The 23,628-nt window shown below is 37.7% G+C and overlaps 1 protein-coding gene across 1 annotated transcript in view; it reads right to left on the bottom strand.

Annotated features, from left to right (window-relative positions):
- Positions 1-362: 362 nt before the first annotated feature.
- Positions 363-23,628, bottom strand: part of LOC144966973 (potassium voltage-gated channel subfamily V member 1-like) — a 28,093-nt gene continuing 4,827 nt past the window's right edge. Inside the window, exons 3-6 of the mRNA XM_078903667.1 lie at positions 18,801-18,990; positions 12,639-12,814; positions 4,463-4,708; positions 363-1,497 (exon numbers count right to left, since the gene is read on the bottom strand). Coding sequence (XP_078759793.1) covers positions 504-1,497; positions 4,463-4,708; positions 12,639-12,814; positions 18,801-18,990 — 1,606 coding nt within the window. The 3' untranslated portion in view covers positions 363-503. The remainder of the gene's footprint in view (positions 1,498-4,462; positions 4,709-12,638; positions 12,815-18,800; positions 18,991-23,628) is intronic.

Genomic DNA, 23,628 nt, shown 5'->3' with positions numbered 1-23,628 from the left:
CGGCATTATTCAATGTGTGATCAAAATCCAACGAGTTATGTTTCCTCACTATTTAAACTCGACTATTTAATTAATGTTACGATGATATTGTTGAATATTTTACCCGTAACAAGAAAAGAGACATATATACAGATATACTCCATAGTGTCATACTCTGATAAAACACATTCTTTTTATCCTGGTCAGGAGACGTTTTATTCAATTATTGATGTCAGCCGTTATGCTACAAACCAACACACAAAACATTTGTAACCGTTCGATTAATATTGATGCTGTGCGTTTAGCGAAAATGATTACGATATCCGTCAGTCGGATATAGCATACCAAAACACAAAACTATGTCTGAACAAGTGCGTATGAAAATTAAATGCAACTTAAAACGTTTATAGGCTGATTAAGAGAGTTTAAAAAGAACTTATCATTAAAGTGGATGGCTATAAACAATAACAAAGACTTGATGTTAATTTTGTTCCTTCTATAGATCAATAAAGATGATTCCAAAATTAGTCAAACTTTTCTACAATTATTCTGGATTTATCATCGTTCAAAACATCCAGGTGAAGACTAGAACCCCTAGCTTTTTTCCTGGATCTATATTTTCTTTTCCGCGATTTGACGGCGTCAACAGAATCTTGGCGTCTCCTCCCATCTTGTGACGTATTGTTATTTTGATTGTTTGTTTTGTTGGAATTACGATCTGTGTTAATACTGTTATAATTTGAGAAAGTCTTTTTCGTTTTTGAATTTATGATCGACGTTGTGGGAAGTATGTTATGCTTTACGCTTGACTTCGGCGACTCATAATTTGGTGTCAGTTTTTCTAATCTGTTGCGTACACTGAGATTAGAAAAATGCCGTTTTGAAAACGCAGCACCAGGACAAAGAGATTTCTCTGACGTGGTGTGCCAGACAGTTTCAGGCGTGGACGTTAATTTCCGTTTGGAATTGCCGCGACGCTCCAGCGCCCCGTCACTTTGATATTGGTATTTGTAGTCGTGGAAATCATCCAGCCAAAAAACGTCATCTTTGCTTTCGTTGCCACAGTTGGTAGTCGTTGTTATTTCGGTTGAAAAAACTGAATCCTCCGAATATTTCCTTTTCTTCTCGAATACACTTTCACATGCTTTCAGAGCATCTCTGCGTCTTTGCCTCTGTTCTCTAGCGACGAGACCACAGTAGTATGTGTTAAAATTTGTAGCGGTCACTGCAATGGGCATCGACAATAGAAGTAGCCCACTCAGAGCGCAAGCAACGCCTACGACGTATCCTGGAAACGTGGTTGGGTAATAGTCGCCGTAGCCCACAGTGGTCATTGTGATGATGGCCCACCATATTGCTTCTGGGATGTGTTTGAAGCTTTCTGCGTCGTAAATCATTTCAGCGTAGTAAATGCATGTTGCAAAGGTCATAACCCCGATGGAAAGACCCAGAAGAAGCAGCAGAATATCTGTTAAACTTGCACGGAACGTGAGTAGTAGAACCTTTGTCTTGACATTTCTGTAATGGGAATAGAGAGCATTGTTTTATCATTATTTGGATAGGCAATATTAATTCCAGGATTGTCAATCAATGGTGTTTACGATGGTATTGATGACGATGTTAACGATAATATGACAATGATTAAAATGATGATGTTTATGATGAGCAAGATAGGATAAGATAAGATTAACTTTATTTATCCACTTCTGGAAATTTATATTGGATATTGCCATTGACTAATGGATTTCTGAAAATAATCAATCAAAGAAATAATAACAAGGAAATACAATGACAAAGACGTAAACCAAAAAATACAAACAAACGTCTCTCATCCCTCCCAAATTCTCTCTCTCTCTCTCTCTCTCTCTCTCTCTCTCTCTCTTTCTTTCTTTCTCTCACCTACTCCTTCACACACACACACACAAACACGCACACACACACACACACACACACACACGCATACTCACATAAGTAAACGAAAAAAACGTTCATCTTCACCCAACTTTCGTATCTTTTTATTCTCTATAATTATATATAATCCATTCACACCCACTTTGTTTACCCGTCCACACTGTCCTCGATTTCCATCTTAATGTAACTTAGAGAAAGTCTCCTCGAGCTAAAGGATACAAAGAAATTCTAAAACGTTTTATTCTGGATCTTTCAACTTATCAATCTGCCTGATCTACCTGACGTGTTATCTTTAAAAAATGGAGGTTGTTGCTTAAATTTTAAGATGTTCAAAACTTTTTATAGGAATAGTTCAGCGTATTGTCAATGGCAAATCTTTGACATTTATAGGAATCAACAATTTCTACAATTTGATCCTCAATTCTTAGCGGCACTGCGTGATTTTTGTTTAGTCGAAAATCAATAATCATATCTTTTCTTTTTTTCTAGCATTAAGCAATAGACAATTATCCTTACACTAGTTTACAAGTTTTGACACCTCCTCAAAGTAAGCAGACACTGAGTCACGAATAAAAAGCCTGAAGAACTGAATCGTTTGCAAACTAAACAATTTTTGTTTTGTGATAGTGATCCCTGTAGTCGTTCGTGTAAAGGGTATTGAGGGTTGGTGACAAAACACAACCTTGAAGGGCTCCCATATTGAATGTCTTTAGATTCGAAGAAGTGTCATTTAGTTCTACATACTGAACTTTATTTGTTAAAAACTCTCATATCCAAGATATGATTCTCTTTCTCATATTCATATTTAAATCTAAAAGCTTTTTTTTTTTGTCGTAAGATGTGGTTTATTTCTATTGAAGGCAGAAGTGAAGTCAATAAAAAGGAGCCGTGCATGCGGTCTTTTTTCTTCAAGGTTTTTATCATGTTGTTTACAAGTACAATAGATGCGACCACTAGACACACTTTTACCTTTTTTAGAGGCAAACTGATGGGAATCCAGCTTGTCTATTACTTCAGCTTTAAGAAATGGTAAGACAAACTTCTCAAACACGTTCATAACTATTGGTGTCAATGCCACTGGTCAAAGGTCGTTTAAACAATTATTACTCTTTTTTATCGGAACAGGGATAATTTCAGAGGTTTTCCACAAATTAGATATTACATTAAGAACTTGTAAATGTAAAGGTGGACCGTAATAACAATGTGAGCATTTGTCTTTTATGAAAAGCGAAGTAAATCCTGATATGAAGTTTTGCCATCGATGAAGTTCTCAATACAGTGTTGTCAATGTGTCTTTTTTATAGTAAATAGAATGTTTTAATGAGTGATCAGTTTGTGGTCATTGCTGTAATTTGTCCACGTGGTTCTATATCCATTATTGCTTGAACGGCTACCCTCTTCATTGTGATCACATGTCATGATTTTACCACAAAATGCACACTTTTGGTTGTAACTGCATCTACTATTTGTTTTATAAGACGGGGACACGCCCCACACTAGTTTCACCACATTCTCTTTCTAAAGAGAAAATGGCATTCGGTCACTGATGCCCAACAGGGTTCATAAGGGTCGTATAATGCTTTACGCAGTCACAGATCAAATCACTATTAATGACTTTAGAAAATCAGTTGGATCATTGAGAAAAAGGCTCAGTCATGAATCAATTTGAGGGGGGGGGGGGGGGGGGCGACAGAGCAACATTACGAGAATTACGTCCCAAATCTTTTATCTGGCAAATTGTAGTAGAAGTGAAAGCAATCGTGAAATTAATTTTCAACACATTTCTTAAAATGTGTAGAGAAATATATTTGAATGAATGGATTTAATTGTAGTAAAATTTCAGCCTTGAGTTATTTATAGAATGGCGGCTACAGGAGTTATTTATAGAATGGCGGCTACAAGAGTTATTTATAGAATGGCGGCTACAGGAGTTATTTATAGAATGGCGGCTACAGGAGTTATTTATAGAATGGCGGCTACAGGAGTTATTTATAGAATGGCGGCTACAGGAGTTATTTATAGAATGGCGGCTACAGGAGTTATTTATAGAATGGCGGCTACAGGAGTTATTTATAGAATGGCGGCTACAGGAGTTATTTATAGAATGGCGGCTACAGGAGTTATTTATAGAATGGCGGCTACAGGAGTTATTTATAGAATGGCGGCTACAGGAGTTATTTATAGAATGGCGGCTACAGGATTTTTTCCGGGTTTTTATCTTTCACCCTATAAAAAATTGAGCTTTATATAGCTAAATATATATCCACTAAATGTGCTCAAAGCGCTTTACAAGGGGTCCCTGGTCAACAACAACATTTAACATGTAGGACGGGACATGACGCCTGTTAGGCGATAATACAATTTTTCGGACAAATACAACGCTGTTAACGGCCAGGTACTCATTTTACACCTGAGTACGGTGAGAGAATGTGAGTAAAGAGCCTTTTCCAAGGACTCAACTATGCGCCGAGCGCGAGGCTCGAACCGAGGACCTTACGATCCGAAAGCGTCATACCACTAGACAACATAGCCGCACACCCTAAACCATTGTCGTTGTAGTGGCAATACTTACTTTCTTGTGAGATGAAATATTCTTAGGACTCGAAGGCTTAAAACGCTTCTAAAAACGGTGACAGCAATACGTGCTGGTCTGTGACGATTCATCAGATTGTTGGATGACTCCAGGGATACGCATACCCAGTGATCCAGGGCCAGGAAAAGATCCAGGACATTCAAGAACTCCCTTAGATGGATTCTTTGTGAAGGACACGCCCAGAGTCTCACCAGAGGCTCGACAGTAAAGAAAATTAGGCCTATGCTGTAATTGGGAAAAGAGAAGGAAAGAAACAAAGAATTAATTGTTATGTTCACTTTTTCTTACAATTTTTGAAATAACCCAACTGGATGACAATGCACTGACTCAATGAATTATGTCTGTCGATGCCAATTAATGTTATTTTTATACCCATTGTGCTTTTCTGCTCACGAAAATCAAAAGTGGGCCTTTTGTTATCTTGTAGTTTGGCACTCGATTCGAGACCTGTAGGTCCCATATCCGTGTCCCGCCATGGTCAATGCGAGGTTGAGTCTTTGTAGAAGGCTCTTTACTAAATCTCTCTTCACCGTTTGATATCATACTGTGTACAGGGGTATTTAGGCCTACTGACCTTTTAAATGCCTCATTAGATAGGAGTCGATTATTCCTATATCAAGCAATACTTTGAATCAGTTGACAGAAGCAGCATCTTTTAAATCGGACCTCAGACTGTTCCAAGGCTTTACAGTTGTGTTATTAAAAATAAATCCCTTAATGTTAGTTTTTTAAAAATCTTTTGATGACAAATTTGAAACCAAACTTCTTTTACTCGAAAATGAAAAATAAATCAGAGGTATCTAGATGGACTGACTTATCCAGTTTAATGAGGTCTGCCTGAATTCTCCAATATCTAAAATTGGGGAAATCCAATTGCTTCAACTTATGATTTACGAAAGACCTCCGCTTTTTCAATGCTCCTACTTGTGTACGAGTGCATTAGACTTTAAATGCAATGACCATAAGCAAGGTTAGTGTCATGGTCTGATGAGCGCTGAAGAGCTAACTCGTCTATATTTATAAAATAAATAAGTAATATAGAAAAGGCCCTCCAGAATTTCTTAGTTACTTTTTAACAGAACAAATGACGAGTAGTTAACTCTGATATGAACAGAAAGTTTATTTTAATGAAATGGGTTTTCTTATCAATGAATAGTGACCATAGTTACAAATGAATAAATGATAATGACATTTTGCGATCGGGATGAGATGATGATGATAATAATGTTGTGTGTGGACATGTGGAGTTCCACGCCCAGTCTGAGAGTCATGATTATGCTTCTCTTCCAATGATGCCAGGCTATGGTGACTTCTCGACGGCATTTCTCACTGGTCACGTTAATAATAATAATAATAATAATGAATGAATTTATATAGCGCCTAGATCCAAAATGTGCTCAGAGGCGCTTTACAATGCAAATAAAACACAACAATAAATTGATAATTTAAGCATAAAATCTATCATATTGGAATAGCATTAATCAATTGGGGTCATCATAAGATAGTTTGGTTGCGAAAGAGGTTACAGCTCTTGATGGTTGAATAATAAAATAATGGGGGGGGGGGGAGGGGCTCCATAAGTCCCGAGAGTACGACATAAATCTCGAAAATATAAATAATCAGAAGAAGAGACGAATTACGGCCGTCAGAGCGTACCTACTTGACAGAAATGTGTAAAATGTTGATGCTTGAAGCTCGAAGGAAAATTGAACGATAAGTATTGTAATGCGAGCTCCATTTTTTAAAAATTAAACACTCGGGACGTTTCTAGTCTCCCCTTTATCATCAAAACACGATGAATGGAACACTAAGGTAGAATGAGAGATGTGTGAATGGCGTAGTTAAGGTGAATAAACAGAAACAATGACGGGACAGGAAATAGAATATCCCTTTGTAAGGAAGCACGAAGTAAAATATGGCAATAAATATTTATAAAAGGTATGCAATTCATAAAAAAATATGTAAAAAGGGGGATGGGTCTTGCAGTATATAATGTAAAATAGAATAAAATATAGACTATATTAGAATATTTAATGAAATGGAATTGGAAAAAAAAAATAGAAACAATTAGGGATAGTAGTATAACTATTGTTGTTATTAAAGATAGTAGCAGTAGTAATAGCAGCAGTATCAGTAGTAGTAGTAGTAGTAGTAGTAGTAGTAGTAGTAGTAGTAGTAGTAGTAGTAGTAGTGGTAGTAGTAGTAGTAGTAGTAGTAGTAGTAGTAGTAGTAGTAGTAGTAGTAGTAGTAGTAGTAGTAGTAGTAGTAGTAGTAGTAGTTAGTAGTTAGTAGTAGTAGTAGTAGTAGTATAGTAGTAGTAGTAGTAGTAGTAGTTATTGTAGTAGTAGTAGTAGTAGTAGTAGTAGTAGTAGTAGTAGTAGTAGTAGTAGTAGTAGTAGTAGTAGTAGTAGTAGTAGTAGTAGTAGTAGTAGTAGTAGTATAGTAGTAGTGTAGTTGTAGTAGTAGTAGTAAGTAGTAGTAGTAGTGTAGTAGTATAGTATAGTAGTTAGTAGTAGTATAGTAGTAGTAGTAGTAGTAGTAGTAGTAGTAGTGTAGTAGTAGTAGTAGTAGTAGTGTAGTAGTAGTAGTAGTAGTAGTAGTAGTAGTAGTAGTGTAGTAGTAGTAGTAGGTAGTAGTAGTAGTAGTAGTAGTAGTAGTAGTTAGTAGTATAGTAGTAGTAGTAGTAGTAGTAGTAGTAGTGTAGTAGTAGTAGTAGTAGTAGTAGTAGTAGTAGTAGTAGTAGTAGTAGTAGTAGTAGTAGTAGTAGTATAGTAGTAGTAGTAGTAGTAGTAGTAGTAGTAGTAGTAGTAGTAGTAGTAGTAGTAGTAGTAGTAGTAGTAGTAGTAGTAGTATAGTAGTAGTAGTAGTAGTAGTAGTAGTAGTAGTAGTAGTAGTAGTAGTTAGTAGTAGGTAGTAGTAGTAGTAGTAGTAGTAGTAGTAGTAGTAGTAGTTTATAGTAAGAGTAGTAGTAGTAGTAGTAGTAGTAGTAGTAGTAGTAGTAGTAGTAGTAGTAGTAGCAGTAGTAATAGCAGCAGTATCAGTAGTAGTAATAGTAGTAGTAGTAGTAGTAGTAGTAGTAGTAGTAGTAGTAGTAGTAGTAGTAGTAGCAGTAGTAATAGCAGCAGTATCAGTAGTAGTAGTAGTAGTAGTAGTAGTAGTAGTAGTAGTAGTAGTAGTAGTAGTAGTAGTAGTAGTAGTAGTAGTAGTAGTAGTAGTAGTAGTAGTAGTAGTTAGTAGTAGTAGTAGTAGTAGTAGTAGTAGTAGTAGTAGTAGTAGAGAGTTAGTAGTAGTATAGTAGTAGTAGTAGTAGTAGTAGTAGTAGTAGTAGTAGTAGTAGTAGTAGTAGTAGTAGTAGTAGTAGTAGTAGTAGTAGTAGTAGTAGTAGTTAGTAGTAGTAGTAGTAGTAGTAGTAGGTAGTAGTATGTAGTAGTAGTAGTAGTAGTAGTAGTAGTAGTAGTAGTTAGTAGTAGTAGTAGTAGTAGTATGTAGTAGTATGTAGTAGTAGTAGTAGTAGTAGTAGTAGTATAGTTAGTAGTAGTAGTAGTTAGTAGTAGTAGTAGTAGTAGATTAGGTAGTAGTAGTAGTAAGTAGTAGTTAGTAGTAGTAGTATAGTAGATAGTAGTAGTAGAGTAGTAGTAGTAGTAGTGTAAGTATGTAGTAGTAGTAGTAGTAGTTAGTAGTAGTAGTGTAGTAGTGTAGTAGTAGTAGTAGTAGAGTATAGTAGTAGTAGATGTAGTAGTAGTAAGTGTAGTAGTATAGTAGTAGTAGTAGTAGTAGTAGTAGTTATGTGTAGTATAGTAGTTGTAGTAAGTAGTTAGTAGTAGTATAGTAGTAGTAGTATATAGTAGTAGTAGTAGTAGAGTAGTAGTAGTAGTAGTAGTAGTTAGTAGTAGTTAGTAGGTATCAGTAGTAAAGTAGTAGTAGTAGTAGTAGTAGTAGTAGTAGTAGTAGTAGTAGTAGTTAGTAGTAGTAGTAGTAGTAGCAGTAGCAGAGTATAGTAGTATCAGTAGTAGTAGTAGTAGTAGTAGTAGTAGTAGTAGTAGTAGTAGTAGTAGTAGTAGTAGTAGTAGTAGTAGTAGTAGTCATGAAATCTTTAGAAAAACTTGTTCTTGTTAAAATTAGGAATCAGTTTATGCCATTGAGTGATAGTCATCAATTTGCTTACAAACCAGGACGTGGCGTAGAGGATGCCATTTTGCTGTTTACAAACAACATCTACAGGCATCTAGATCACGCTAGGAGCTATTGCAGATTGCTTTTTGCAGATTTTTCTTCAGCGTTCAATACAATGCAACCTCAGTTCGTTGTTCAAAAATTGACTAGTCTGAATTTAAACAAGTATATAATTGCTTGGGTGCTCGAATTTCTTACGGAGAGAGCACAATATGTTCAATTAGGGCAAAACAAATCTTCCTGTATAACTACAAATACTGGCGCTCCTCAAGGTTGTGTATTGTCCCCTGTATTATTCACAATATACACGAATGACTGTAGAAGTCAAAACCTGAGTGTACCTTTAATAAAGTTTGCAGATGACACCGCTCTTCAAGGCCTCATAACAAATGGCAACGAAGTGGCTTATAGGCAAGAAATTGATAGATTTGTGTCTTGGTGTGATGCCCACCACCTAGAGCTTAACATAAGCAAGACAAAGGAGCTAGTGATTGACTTTAGGAGAGTGAAGGAACCGATAGAACCGTTAAAATTAAAGGACCAATTCGTCCAGCGAGTTCCTCACTACAAATACCTTGGTGTAACGATTGATGACAGGCTCAAGTGGGATGAACACTTGAAAATAATTAGGCATAAGATGTGCAGACGTACATATTTTTTATCGAAACTCTCTCAGTTTAGAATAGATAAAACCCTCTGCACATTATTTTATAGTTCAGTAATCGAAAGTGTTTTGTCATTTTGTATAACAGCTTGGGGAGGCAATTGCTTAGCAGTGGAAAGGAACAAAATAAATTCAAATATTAAAAAATCCATTAAACGCTATATAAATGATGTTGACGATGTAGATCTTTTATACGAGAAATTTTGTATAAATAAATAACTAAAATATTAAATGACCAGTATCATCCACTAAGACCATCAATTATTATGTCAGAAATAAGTGGTCGCCCTTTCTCTATTTCAACGAAAACAGAGAGACACCGAAATCTTTTCTGCCGTCCAGTATTAGGCTTTATAACAACAAGCAATAATCATTTTGTATAATTATTTCTCATTTTTGCTTTTTAAAAATGTGGATGTTAATTTATTGATTTGTTTGTTTTGCGGTCTTTTCGGTTTTCAATTTGTGGTGACGGTTTTGGCTATTTTACAGTGTTGAAATTGTTCATATTATAAGGCGCAGCTCTGGTTATAGAGCTGCTCCTTTTTTATATATATACATCCTATTTCCATTGTATTTTTATCTTATGTGTAAATTATAACACGTCTGTACAAAAAATTTCCTTTTTGGGATGCAATAAAGTATTATTATATTATTATTATATTATTATTATATTATATTATTATATTATAGTAGTAGTAGTAGTAGTAGTAGTAGTAGTAGTAGTAGTAGTAGTAGTAGTAGTAGTAGTAGTAGGAGTAGTTGTTGTTGTACTAGTAATAGTAGTAGTAGTAGTAGTAGTAGTAGTAGTATTAGTAGCAGCAGTAGTAGTAGTAGTAGTAGTAGTAGTAGTAGTAGTAGTAGTAGTAAGTAGTAGTAGTAGTAGTAGTAGTAGTAGTAGTAGTAGTAGTAGTAGTAGTAGTAGTAGTAGTAGAGTAGTAATGTAGCAGTTGTAGTAATAGTAGAGTATAGTAGTAGTAGTAGTAGTAGTAGTAGTAGTAGTAGTAGTAGTAGTAGTAGTAGTAGTAGTAGCAGTAGTAGTCGTAATAGCAATAGTAGTAGTAGCTGTGGTAATGACAGGACTGAATTGAAGGACAGCAATTTGGATGACATGCAATCCTCGATAACGGGACCCATTAAAGTGATGGCTGACAGGCTTGTCCTCGTCGTTTTCGATGGACCCCAGATGTTGTCCACACCTGTTGCTTAATCTCTTGCCCGATTCCCCCATCGTATTGATTGTGGCAACGTTTGCAGATAGTTGCGTAGATCTAATTGCGATCAGTGGAGGTGAAGGCGTGCCTGATATCTCACACTCTGTCCGGAAAATTGATGTAATTCTCCACGAATAAATGTGGACATGTCCTGCATCTGCAACATCCACAAGGCTGTGTCTTACGTTAACTGTTGTCCATATCCATCGTCGTGCGACTCCTAGCGTGTATGTCCCTCAAATTACGGTCCCGTCTGTAAACAATTAAAGGTGGTTTAATGAATATATCCCTGGTTTCTACATGATCCTGGGAATGTGACGATAGTTGTTTTGTAAGATTTTGATGACTTGCTTGTTGTGTGGGTGGCTTGTGACGACGAGGATGGGTCTGTTTTGCTGTTTTCCTTGTTAGCTGATCTCATGACAGTCTCCCTAGAGATGTTACGGACCTTGTCGACTGCTTGTTTCAATATGTGTTCAGAATATTGGAGGTTGCGGGAAGAAGACGAGCATTTTATCCTTCTCTACCCAGAAGTCCTAATCATCCTGGCAGATTTATAAAAAACCTGAGCAACTGTAGCACTGAATTTTAATGTTTGCATTTGGTTCAGATGCGAAGACTGGTAGAGAAGGTAGCTGTGACTGTCCGTTACCTTGTCGTGGATAGAGGTCTTGAGTCCACTTGGGGTGAGAGAAACAGCGATATCCATGAAGGCTACATGACACGTCGATGTGTGATAAATAAATTTGATAGCTGAATGGAAGCTGTTAAGGGCAAAGGTGAAATGGTCGAGTTGGAGATTAGTCATGCTGGTGACACCGATGCAATCGTCGATATATCGTTTGAAAAAATCTAGGTGGTGGCCGTCGTATTGGGAGAAGAAGCGATGTGCGAGGTGACCCGTGAACAAATTGGCATACAATGTACCCGTTTTGGTTCCTATGGCTACTCCCGAGATCTGATGAAAAAAATTAACCGTTGAATTCAAATGAGTTGAGAGTTAAGACAAGCGTATGATTGCATCGGCGTTGAATTCGGGTACAGGCTGCTTGTTGATGAAATAACGGATAGCTTGACAGAAGTGAGTAATGAAGATTAAATCAATCAGCTTTTATTATAAGTGGCTACGTGGCAGGGATGTAATAAAAATATTAATTAACTTGAAATTAATTCAATTCCTGCAACCAGGTCAGGCCATAAACGCTGTCAGATACTGTGAAACTTTGAACATACTTAAAGAGGAGTACGACGAAAGAGACCCGGTCAGTTCAGCAGAGGAGTAGTTTTTCAACACGACAATGCCACTCCCCATACTGCAAACATGACAAAGCACTGGTTCCAAAGGAATGCGTGGGAAGTTTTACCACATCCTCCTCACAGCCCAGATCTCGCCCCGTCAGATTTCCATCTGTTTGGGCCCCTTAAGAGACATTTGGGTGGAAAAAAATTTGACGACGACTATGAATTGATTTCAGAAGTGGAGAATTTCTTGAAATGTCTTGACGTCAATTTTTTTATGGAGGGGTATTTGCCCTCCTGTCACGATGGAGGAAATGCTTCGATCGGAACGGCGACTACCGTGAGAAGTAAAGAAATTATGTCAAAGTTTATACTCTAAGTTTCATTCAATTCAATTCACAACTTCTTGAGAAACGAGCTTAGTTATCTTATTTCTGAGACAGCCCTCGTATTAACAGTAAACTCGATAGAGTCCCAGTTCGAGTCAATATTGAAACATTGATATTTTCTACGGCATTATCCGGTACTCGAGTCAGTATCCTGTCATGTTGAATGCATGACCAATGGTATCAAAAATGTATTAGGTAAGTCGGGGTGAATATAAAACTTAAAATTAAATCTGGAGGTGATATTATAAAGTGTGTTACAATTTTCCTCACCATGGGGAGTTTAGTTTATTCTAATTATTTGATTTATATTCATCTACGAGTAGCACATTCCGACATTGTCACGTGTCCAACCCATGGCCGACTATAGTTACGTCACGTGTCCAACCACTTTAAATGGCAGTTTTGATGATTTATCAATCTAAAATATGAAGTTCGTTATCAAAACGTATTTTCAAGAGATCTCCCCCCTTACTTACACATCAATAATGGCCAGTGGTGTGCTCAGCTCCGTGTTTATGAGTTTCTCAAAGATGGATCCATCGTGTTTTCTGCGGTCCTCGATGTCCCGGTCCACACGGTACATTGTCATGGTGGAGATACACACCAGGAACACAGACTGTGATATGAATGTCATGTAGACGCCGAGCCAGATCTGGAAACAGAATATCATCAAATTAAAACAGTACAAAGGACTTGCTACCCTTGAAAACGCTTATCCTATACAGTTTCTCGTCACCCTTGTAACATCGTTTCATACGGAAGCATGCCAGTTTTTCACGGGTACACAGTGGCGAAGCATACCCGTTTGTCACAGGTACGTACACAGTGGCGATGAATGCCAGTTTTTCACAGGTACACAGTGACGAAGCATGCCCGTTTGTCACAGGTACACAGTGACTAAGCATGTCAGTTTGTCACAGGTACACAGTGACGAAGCATACCAGTTTGTCACAGGTACACAGTGACAAAGCATGCCCGTTTGTCACAGGTACACAGAAGCATGTCCGTTTGTCACAGGTACACAGTGACTAAGCATGCCCGTTTGTCACAGGTACACAGTGACGAAGCATGCCCGTTTGTCACAGGTACCTACAAATGACAGTTTCAAGACATAGCATCCAGTTTGTCACAGGTACACAGTGACAAAGCATGTCCGTTTGTCACAGGTACACAGTGGTGAGGCATGCCCGTTTGTCACAGTACATGCGACATGCCGTGTGTCACAGGTACACAGTGGCGAAGCATGCCCGTTTGTCACAGGTACACAGTGGCGAAGCATGTCCGTTTTTCACAAGCCGGCCCTGCCTCGATCGTGTCCTGTGCATGATGGAAGTTATGCCTGGCGCTCTCAAAAAGAGTAAAATGAATGAATGATTGACTTATGAAATGATTGATTGCATGAATTGAATTCTATTTCTTTTTGGGGTTATTTAATGAATAAACATTCACTTTTGACATGTTACAGAGTAATTTGCTTTGATTTGCGTACCAAATGGGAATAAATTGAACAACACAAGTTGAATTGACATTTTAGAGGGATTAAATCTACACCACCAATTTGAAGGTGGAGAATGAAAAACTTAAATTACAACTACAATCTTAACTTGCTGTAATTATTATTGTCATCTACAATCAATAAATGAAATGAAACAAAGCAATCTTCTTTCAAGACATAATTATCTACTTCCGGTGGCGCTTCCCATGGTGACACTAGATTTGAACTTTCCTGTTCATTGCACGTGTCATCATCGCCTTCCTCAAGATATCGCTATATTTTTACATGACAGTAAGTTCGTTTAAATCGTACCATGTAATTATACAAGAATTTACACACATTTTTACATCTAAACCCGCATATTTCCATTTATTTATTTAATTCGAATGCATTACGACAATAATGATGAACAAGATGGCGATGGAAATGAACACACACACATATTGTTTACACCAAGGAAGAATTACTACGCCTAAATCCATTTGCATGTCCTATTATGTTCAATACCCGTTTGAATCGCTCATCCTGTATTCGTTCAATTTAACTGAAGAGGAAAAAAGGAAGGGCAAGAGAGGTGGAATGAGGGAAAGAGTGAAAAGGAGAGGTATCAAACCACCAATACCATCCATTATTTTGTCTAATGTGTCAGCTCCCTTCTTAACTAAATTGATTGTTTTGCTGCATTCTGCAAATTTGATAAACATTACAGAAACGCCAGTCTACTGTGCATAACAAAAACATTGCTATCTGTAAATGACCACAATAAAAGTATATAAATCGACAATTTTACTGTCCTCAGACACGATCGTCATAGTCTAATTGAAAAACAAAATGGTGGTGAAATATGTATGTATGTCTATATGTGGAAATAATTTAGAGCTCCTGTGTGTGTGTGTGTATCTTTGAGACCATTTTATCTTCCACGAGAAGAATCTCATCGCTGTCTTTATAACACCAGAGGCAAACAAAATCACTGATCAAGATATTAATGAAGAACAAGCATTCTGTTGTCTACGAAATCCTCCAGATGCAGCAGTCATTATCCTTGGTGACTTTAGTCAGTGTCCATCACTCAATTCTACATTTCATCAATTTGTTAAAATTCCGACTCACCATAATAATATTTTAGATGTGTCCTGTTGCAACAATCAGAACGCATAAAAAAGCATTCAAAAATCTAGTATTGGAACATCTGATCACAAAAGCGTACTTTTACTACGATACATAATACAAGCAGCGATTAAAGATAAGATAAGATATACTTGATTCATCCAAAAAAAATGGAAATTCGTTTACAGATGTGGCATGCATGAAAATGTATAAACACAAAGTTGAGAATCTATGGCGACAATGTATACATATATAATACAAATGCAAATGCATAAACAACATAACCTTATAGAGATTTCAACTCGAAAGTGGTCAACCAATGATATTATAGCAAATTTACACAGTTGTTTTGAGTGCACACAATGGAATGTACTCACGCCTTCAGAATCGACCATTGACGAGTGGAGAAATGTGGTGACAGACGACATTACGTTTTGCTGAAAGTCTCTGCTTTAAACGTAAAATTGTCAAGATATGATATCCAAACAACATGCCGTGGATTACAAAAAGCCTCAAATTGTCTCAATGAGAAATAATGGGCTCACGTGAATGGCGACAAAATCAAACAAAATGAAGTAGAGAAACGTCTTTAAAAAGCCATCAAAGAAGAGAAAATATCTTACAACAATAAAATGAAGGCAAATAAGGAATTCAAATGCTGTTGTGTGTGTGTTGTACCCGCGATCTCAAGTAGTCGGGAAGGGAGGGCTCTAATAAAGATAGGAGTTAGAGACGATCTTTTTTGGGATCGTGGATAGATCATACGATAAAGTCACGATCTCCCTGGCCAGGCGGAGTTGTCGTACCAGTAAGGTCGCGGGTTCGAGCCCCCATCACCCCAAATTCTCTATTGTCTTCTGGCACTTTCCTAATCACTTCATCTCCTGCCTGTTTTAAACCTAACGCCACTTATTGATTTATTTTCTATATTTACTAATGTTTTGCAGTTCTAATGGCGTAAGGTGGTGGAGTATGATAATGATATAATGTAATGAATATTCATACCTTCAAATTACAAGGTATCCATAACTGTGATGGCAAACATCCAAAATTGTCATTGATATCCAGGTGATTGATACCAAAGGAATTTAAAATGGTCTGAGAGGATGACGGGTAATTTCATGTCAGTGTCCTTGATTCGTGTTAATTTAACTGCAAAATAAATCAAGGCGATCCCAATGGTTCAGTGACGATGGCGCTCATTTCACAACCAAAGGAACGGGCATCGAGTCCAAGGACAGTCGATTTTATTTCTGTCCGCCTATAAGTAATTTGGTAGTTGGGTTTGTTATAGAAGGCTTTTATTTCTATGGACCAGTGTCCTGTTCAAGGGGTGTCGAAAAATGGCTCTATTGTTCGTTGAACACGAAAGAGACCAGGACAAAATCCGGTCCTTTTGGACAAACGGCTTTGTGGGTAGAATTATCGGGCGTGAGTCATTATGAGTCTTTTATTCTTTAAATTTATAATGTTTTGATTCAATAGATAGGCATAATGAAAATTGGTCTTTAAAATTTTCTAGGCTTCACAACCTTGGATGCCTTCTGGCTCTCACACAAAAGTTCTGGTGCCGAAGATGTGTCCCCGAATAAGGCACTATAATCACAAAACCCCACTCGGCGCAGGTTTGGTAGAGTACTTGGGGTCACGGATATTGTAATAATATTCGTTCAAAACGGACCCCTGGCAGACGACTTGTACTGTATGAAATGGAAATGATATCCCTCCATATGGCCTACTGGTAAATCAATAAACCTTTGAGAAGAGCATTGAACATGGTGAATTCTTGGAAATGTTATTATTATTGTTTTTATCATTATCATCATTATTTTTTATATTATATTATTATTATTATTATTATTATTATTATTATTATATTATTATTATTATTATTATATATTATTATTATTATCATTATCATCATCATTATTTTATTATTATTATATTATTATTATTATTTTATTTTATATTGTTATTATTATTGTTATTATTATTATTACATTATACTATATTATTTATTATTATTATTATATTATATTATTATTATTATTATTATTATAATTTTATTATATTATTATTATTTTTTTTTTTATTGTAATTATGTTATTACTATTTATTATTATTATTATCATCATCATCATCATCATCATCATCATCATCATCAACACCACCACTACTACTACCACAACCACAACCACCACAACCACCACCACTACTACCATCATCATCATCATCATCATCGTTATTGCCATCATCACCATCATCATCCCCACCACCACGACCACTACCAACATCATCACCATCATCCTCATCATCATCATCGTTATCGCCATCATCACCATCATCACCATCATCATCATCGTTATCGCCATCATCACCATCATCACCATCATCACCATCATCATCCCCACCACCATCACCACTACCATCATCACCATCATCACCATCATGATCATCATCATCACCATCATCACCATCATTACCATCACCATCATCATCATCATCATCATCACCATCACCACCATCATCACCATCATCAGCATCATCACCATCATCACCATCACCACCATCATACCATCATCATCCCCACCACCATCACCACTACCATTACCACCATCATCACCATCATCATCATCATCATCATCATCATCATCATCATCATCATCATCATCATCATCCCCACCACCATCACCACTACCATCATCACCATCATCACCATCATCACCATCCTCGCCATCATCACCATCATCACCAGCACCACCACTACCACCATCATGATCACCATCATCACCATCATCACCATCATCACCATCCTCACCATTATCACCATCATCACCATTACCATCACTACCACCATCATGATCACCATCATCACCATCATCACCATCATCATCATCACCATCATCACCATCATCACCATCATCATCCCCACCACCATCACCACCACCATCATCACCATCATCACCATCATCACCATCCTCACCATCATCACCATCATCACCATCATCACCACTAACATCATCCTCCTCATCATCATCGCCATCATCGCCATCATCACCATCATCACCATCACCACTACCATCATCACCATCATCACCATCACCACTACCATCATCACCATCATCACCATCCTCACCATCCTCACCATCCTCACCATCATCACCATCATCACCATCATCACCATCATCACCACCACCACCACTACCACCATCATGATCACCATCATCGAGGCTCGGGGTGTCAACTGACTTTTCCCCGGCAAGAAATAATATCTATGTTCTAGTTAGATATGTGATATAATTTTCCTCTACCGACCACATTCTTCTCCATCCTTCCCCTACCGACTACAGCCCGATCCCTTACCGATCACCCGATCTGACCAGTAACGGAACAATTCTTTTAATCAAAGTTTCGCTTTTGACTTGAATAAATTACGATGAAATAATTTTCCTTTCTCGTATGTCTTATTATCTTATAACGGAAACAAATTTATAAGTAATTTTAGTTTTAAACTTATATTACTTTGTCAATTGGTTTTAAACATGAACAATATTAGTCAATATAACTGAATGTAATTAAACCTGTTACGTCACACATGACACATGACAAATGACACATGACACATGACACATGGCACATGACACATGACACATGACACATGACATGGTCCTTGTACGAACCAAGCACACATCGAATCCTGATGACGTTTGGTTCACGCGTCCTTGACAAGTAACATTTTTTTTGTTTGCTCACACGGCGGCAGAAGCCTCTTATGGTTCTCACACTACTATGTTATGACGATCGACCCAATCAGCAAAGTCCGGTCCGCATTCGTGCACCGTAACGAACCCGCCTGGAAGCATCGTCACAACACACCGTTCGACTAGATGCTCTGTCGTTTCGGGTTCTTGCTCACAAGGTGGCGATTTCCATGACGTCACATCCAATGGCTGCGCTGCGGGTAGAGGGCGTCACCCTTTACCGTCCAGGTAGAAAACATCGTTTTCGGAGTTCTTTTCCCGCTACCACTTACCCAGGACGTTGTGCTGCTTCCCGGCTTTTCAATAACATTCCAAATGTATTCTTTGTACGACCCAGGCTGTGGATGGGGTCTTGTCAAAACGACCTTCTCCAGCTCGTCCACGATACTCATCTCTTTGAGGGCTTCCTTGTACCGGCCAAAGCAACACTCAGATATAAAATCGTCGGTGATATTCCAGTACCTGTTTCAGATTTTTGAGAGTAATAAATAAAATAAATAATAAATAAAATAAAAATTCTCTTTATTCATCCCTAAGGGGAAATTTGTCTTTAGGGTCTATTCCAAGGGAAGACTGGAATAACCCAGGCGTCAGCCGCAGAGCAGCGCCGCAAAGTGAGCTAGGGCGAGATGACTTGCTCAAGGCCACACAACGCAGCGGCGGGTGATTGAACTCGGTACCTTTCGGGTAGGAAGCAAAGACCTACCACTGAGCCACGCTGTCCCATAGCCACGCGGGGGGGGGGGGTGCGTTAAAAAGATGAGAATTAAATAATAATGCTGAAAACTTATATAGCGCTATAACTCCGAGACACCAGACTCTAAGCGCTTAAATTACAAATTACTTTGGCTGAAACATACTCATTCACACACAAACACACACACACACCCACACCCACACACAACACAACACAACACAAACCAGACGCCTATCTTGCTTCTCATATCATCTGTACTAAAATTGAAACAGATAAGTTTTAAGGGAACGTTTAAAAATAGACAAAGATTCTTTTTCACGAATGCTCTGTGGTAACGCGTTCCAAACAGAGGGTCTGAAATGAGAAAAGGATCTCATTCCAGCATTTTGTGTATTCGAGGGACAACTAGTTTGGTGAAATCACTGGCCGAACTGCCCTTGTTTTTACAAACACAATATATGCAATGTTAACCAAATAGCACATACTGTGTTCTTTAATAAAACGGCAAAATTGTAATATTTAATTAATTATACGGCACTTCCAAGGCATTATTCAATGTGTAAACATTCAGGTCTGATTTTGTTTTATTGGTACGAGGCTAGATGCTTAACGTCATAGATTTTATTGCATAACAATTGGAATTACGCTGTTCTTTTATGTCATGGTTTTTAAAAACGGGGTCATTAAGAAGACATATATTATGGGTGTGTTTGTGATGACCAAAAAACCTGTTACATTTAAATAACGGTTAATTATGCGAAGTGAATCGTTACAAAATGAGTCCATAGAAGGGTATCACTGTATGATAATCTTTAAAACAATATTTGTGATGAAAAATGGGAGTAGGACTAGGACCAGTTTTATTTCCTATTCAGGGGATTTCTTATGACTTTGTGCTGCTTTTAATGACATTGATCGATATTTTAAAGTTTTGTAAATTTTTGAAAGGATTTTATCAACTCGAAAGGCCAGGTTTTTTTTTACGTTTTTCGATTTTAAGGACAGACACAGTGAGTAATTTTAATCTAATCACAAAGTTCGACGATGATTGGTTTTATAATTATTCACCCAAAGTCCTACTATAGTCAGATTTTTAATATGTGGCGCGTGTTTTTCTACTTTTTCTCAGCTGTCCATCAATGCACAGCTGCAAAAATTTGTATAAACCTCTGAATCAATTAGTCTTACTTAAAAAATATTTTTCGTGAATTTAAAAACAACAGAAAAGGATTTCGCTATGTTAAAATCGATAACAGGTTAGGATCGGAACTCATAGATGAGTATAAAAATGTTTCAACAAGGTGAAGATGGCGGCGCTGCTCGGTAGCGACACAGGGTTACACTGCTCTCTCTTGTTTTCTTGATTTCTTTATCAGTTGTTTCTTATTCGGATTTATATTCTTGTGTCCCTTTTCGTGTGAGGATTTTGTGTCATTCACAGCACCAAGGAGTTATATTCTTGTGTCCCTTTTCGTGTGAGGATTTTGTGTCATTCACAGCACCAAGGAGTTATATTCTTGTGTCCCTTTTCGTGTGAGGATTTTGTGTCATTCACAGCACCAAGGAGTTATATTCTTGTGTCCCTTTTCGTGTGAGGATTTTGTGTCATTCACAGCACCAAGGATTTATATTCTTGTGTCCCTTTTCGTGTGAGGATTTTGTGTCATTCACAGCACCAAGGAGTTATATTCTTGTGTCCCTTTTCGTGTGAGGATTTTGTGTCATTCACAGCACCAAGGAGTTATATTCTTGTGTCCCTTTTCGTGTGAGGATTTTGTGTCATTCACAGCACCAAGGATTTATATTCTTGTGTCCCTCTTCGTGTGAGGATTTTGTGTCATTCACAGCACCAAGGATTTATATTCTTGTGTCCCTTTTCGTGTGAGGATTTTGTGTCATTTACAGCACCAAGGAGTCGTTTTACATGTTATTGTTTCTGATCTTTTAAAACGTAGAATGTCAACAACTTGAAACAACAAAACACCAACATGGCGGCAGGTATTGTATACTTGATTCAGGTTCCTACTGCTGCGACCAGCAAAAAGACCCCCAATTACCAACCATTGTACAATCTACGTGTGAAGAAATGACAGACTATAGTCTAAATGGAAAAGGAAACGGGGCAAAGGGTGTGGAATTAGATAACGGTGGAAGAGACGGGGACATCGGCCACCTCTGACCTCCATCATCCTATCAAATGTGTGATCAATCAGAAACAAAACCGACACACTCACTGCTCTCGTTAGATTCGACACTGACTACAGAAATGCGTGTGTCATCTGTTTAACGGAAACATGGCTGTCCTCATTAGACACTGATTTGGACAATGTTACTGTTACCCTTTTTAGAAGCGACAGAGACCCCACCATAGGGAAAGCAAAGGCGACGGAGTGTGCCTGTACGTGAATGACAGATGGTGTAAAGCTGTCAACATTGTATAAAAAACAAACACGCCTTATATAGAATTTCTATCATTGTCACTTCGCCAGCACTGCTTACCACGCGAATTTAGTATCGTCAACATTGTTGTTGTTTACGTTCCCCCGAGCTCAAATAGTGACGAAGCAAAATTCTGTAAGAACACACGTCGGGACTGCTACTCAGATACCGTAGCCATCGTTATGTTATAGCCTGATACTGAAATCCAACATTGTCAACATTGTTGTTGTTGTTTACGTTCCCCCGAGCTCAAATTATTGTGACGAAGCAAAACAAACACTGGAAGAACACACGTCACGACTGCTACTCAGATACCCGGACAGCCCCTTTATAATGGAGAGAAAAAAATAAAGTGAGTAGATATGACTCTTATTTTTGTTTGTTTTGTGTTGTTCCCTTATATATGAGTCACATCTACTCACTTTATTTTATTCTCTCCATTTGATTGGCTCATTTTGGCACCTCTACCCTTTATAATGGGCATGATCTATAGATAGTATGCAGATGACGTCACTCAGCCTTTGTTATTGTTTTGCCATCCGCGTTTGTGAGTTGTCTCACTAACTGTATTAACCAGACTATAAAAGTTCATGGTTACACAGAGTTTGTGTGTTGGTCGTTATACTTCCGGATGGCAATGTTGTGAACTCCTTGGCCGAGCGCATTCTATCTATATTAACTTTCCATGTGCTCGAGGTCATTGGTCACATTGCAAAATGTGCTAAAAGCGACCCACTTAGTGAAAAGTGTTCACAGCCTTTTGAATATCTAACTTCACGATTGGTCATTTTATTCAGTTTGACACATGGGCATGTTGACAACTTTCATAAACAAAGCAGCGTGTTTACATTTGATAAGAAATATCCAATCGTAGGAGAGGAACAAATCATGTGATTGATGACCTGGTTGGACGGAAACATGAATATAGATAGTATGCACTTGGCTAAAAAGTTCACAACATTGCCATCCGGAAGTAAAACTGGTCAACACACAAAACTGTGTGTAACCTTGAAGGTTTATAGTCTGGTTAATACAGTTTAGTGAGAAGTACTCATAAACGCGGATGGCAAAAACAATAACAAAGACATGAGTGACGTCATCTTCGAACTATCTATAGATCGCTCCCATTATTGGCGATTTCAACCATTGTCAACACACAATCCCCGGACTCAATCAATTTGTCGCTTGCAAGACTCGTCATAACAACACACTTGACCTGTGTCACTGTAATATTAAAGACGCCTACACATAAATCTGTAAACAACCGATCCTCAACACAATACACCTGATATTGAAAAAAGGAAAACCAATCCTAAAACATCAAAACGTGTGGTCACAAGAAGCAATAGACTGTCTCAATGCTTGCTTTGAATGTACGATGTGGGATACGTTAATGCCACAAGATGGAACGATTGATGAATGAATGGACTGACGTAGTCACAAGCTATATAACAGTCTGTGTTGAGCCATGGGTTAAAAAGAAAGAAATTAGAATTTTCCCCAACAACAAAGAATGGGCAACAAACGTCTGAAATATGCCTTAAATGAAAAGAAGATTGCATACATGAGCGGTGACAGAACACAAACACACGCTAAAAATCTTCCTTAAACAAGAAAAGGAAGCGTACAAACGAAAAGTGGAACAAAAACTAAAATCGGGAAATTCCATTTCTTTTTACTTCGTTTTTTAGGTTTTGACAGGGCCAAGTGAGTTGTCGTTAGTGGAGATCAAAGAAACAAGAGATTCCATTGGTTGAACTATTGAATAAATGGCCAAACTTCCGCCGGGTGATATTTGTATTCGTCGGCCATTTAAGTATTGCGTTTCGATTATGCGATATGTTCAAGTAGTTTGCTTGGAAGGTAAATATCATGGAATTGTTTGCTTACATTAACGTCGCTATTACTATCATATCTCACAGGAAAGTGACTAAACAAGCACTTGTATAAGGAAATATACACCT

The sequence above is a fragment of the Berghia stephanieae genome, chromosome 3 (genome assembly GCF_034508935.2).
Source record: "Berghia stephanieae isolate SIO BIC M18660-M18661 chromosome 3, UCSD_Bste_1.3, whole genome shotgun sequence".
Taxonomy (NCBI): domain Eukaryota; kingdom Metazoa; phylum Mollusca; class Gastropoda; order Nudibranchia; family Aeolidiidae; genus Berghia; species Berghia stephanieae.
Note: the sequence above shows the minus strand (reverse complement) of the source record. Positions and strands in the feature narration are given on the sequence as shown.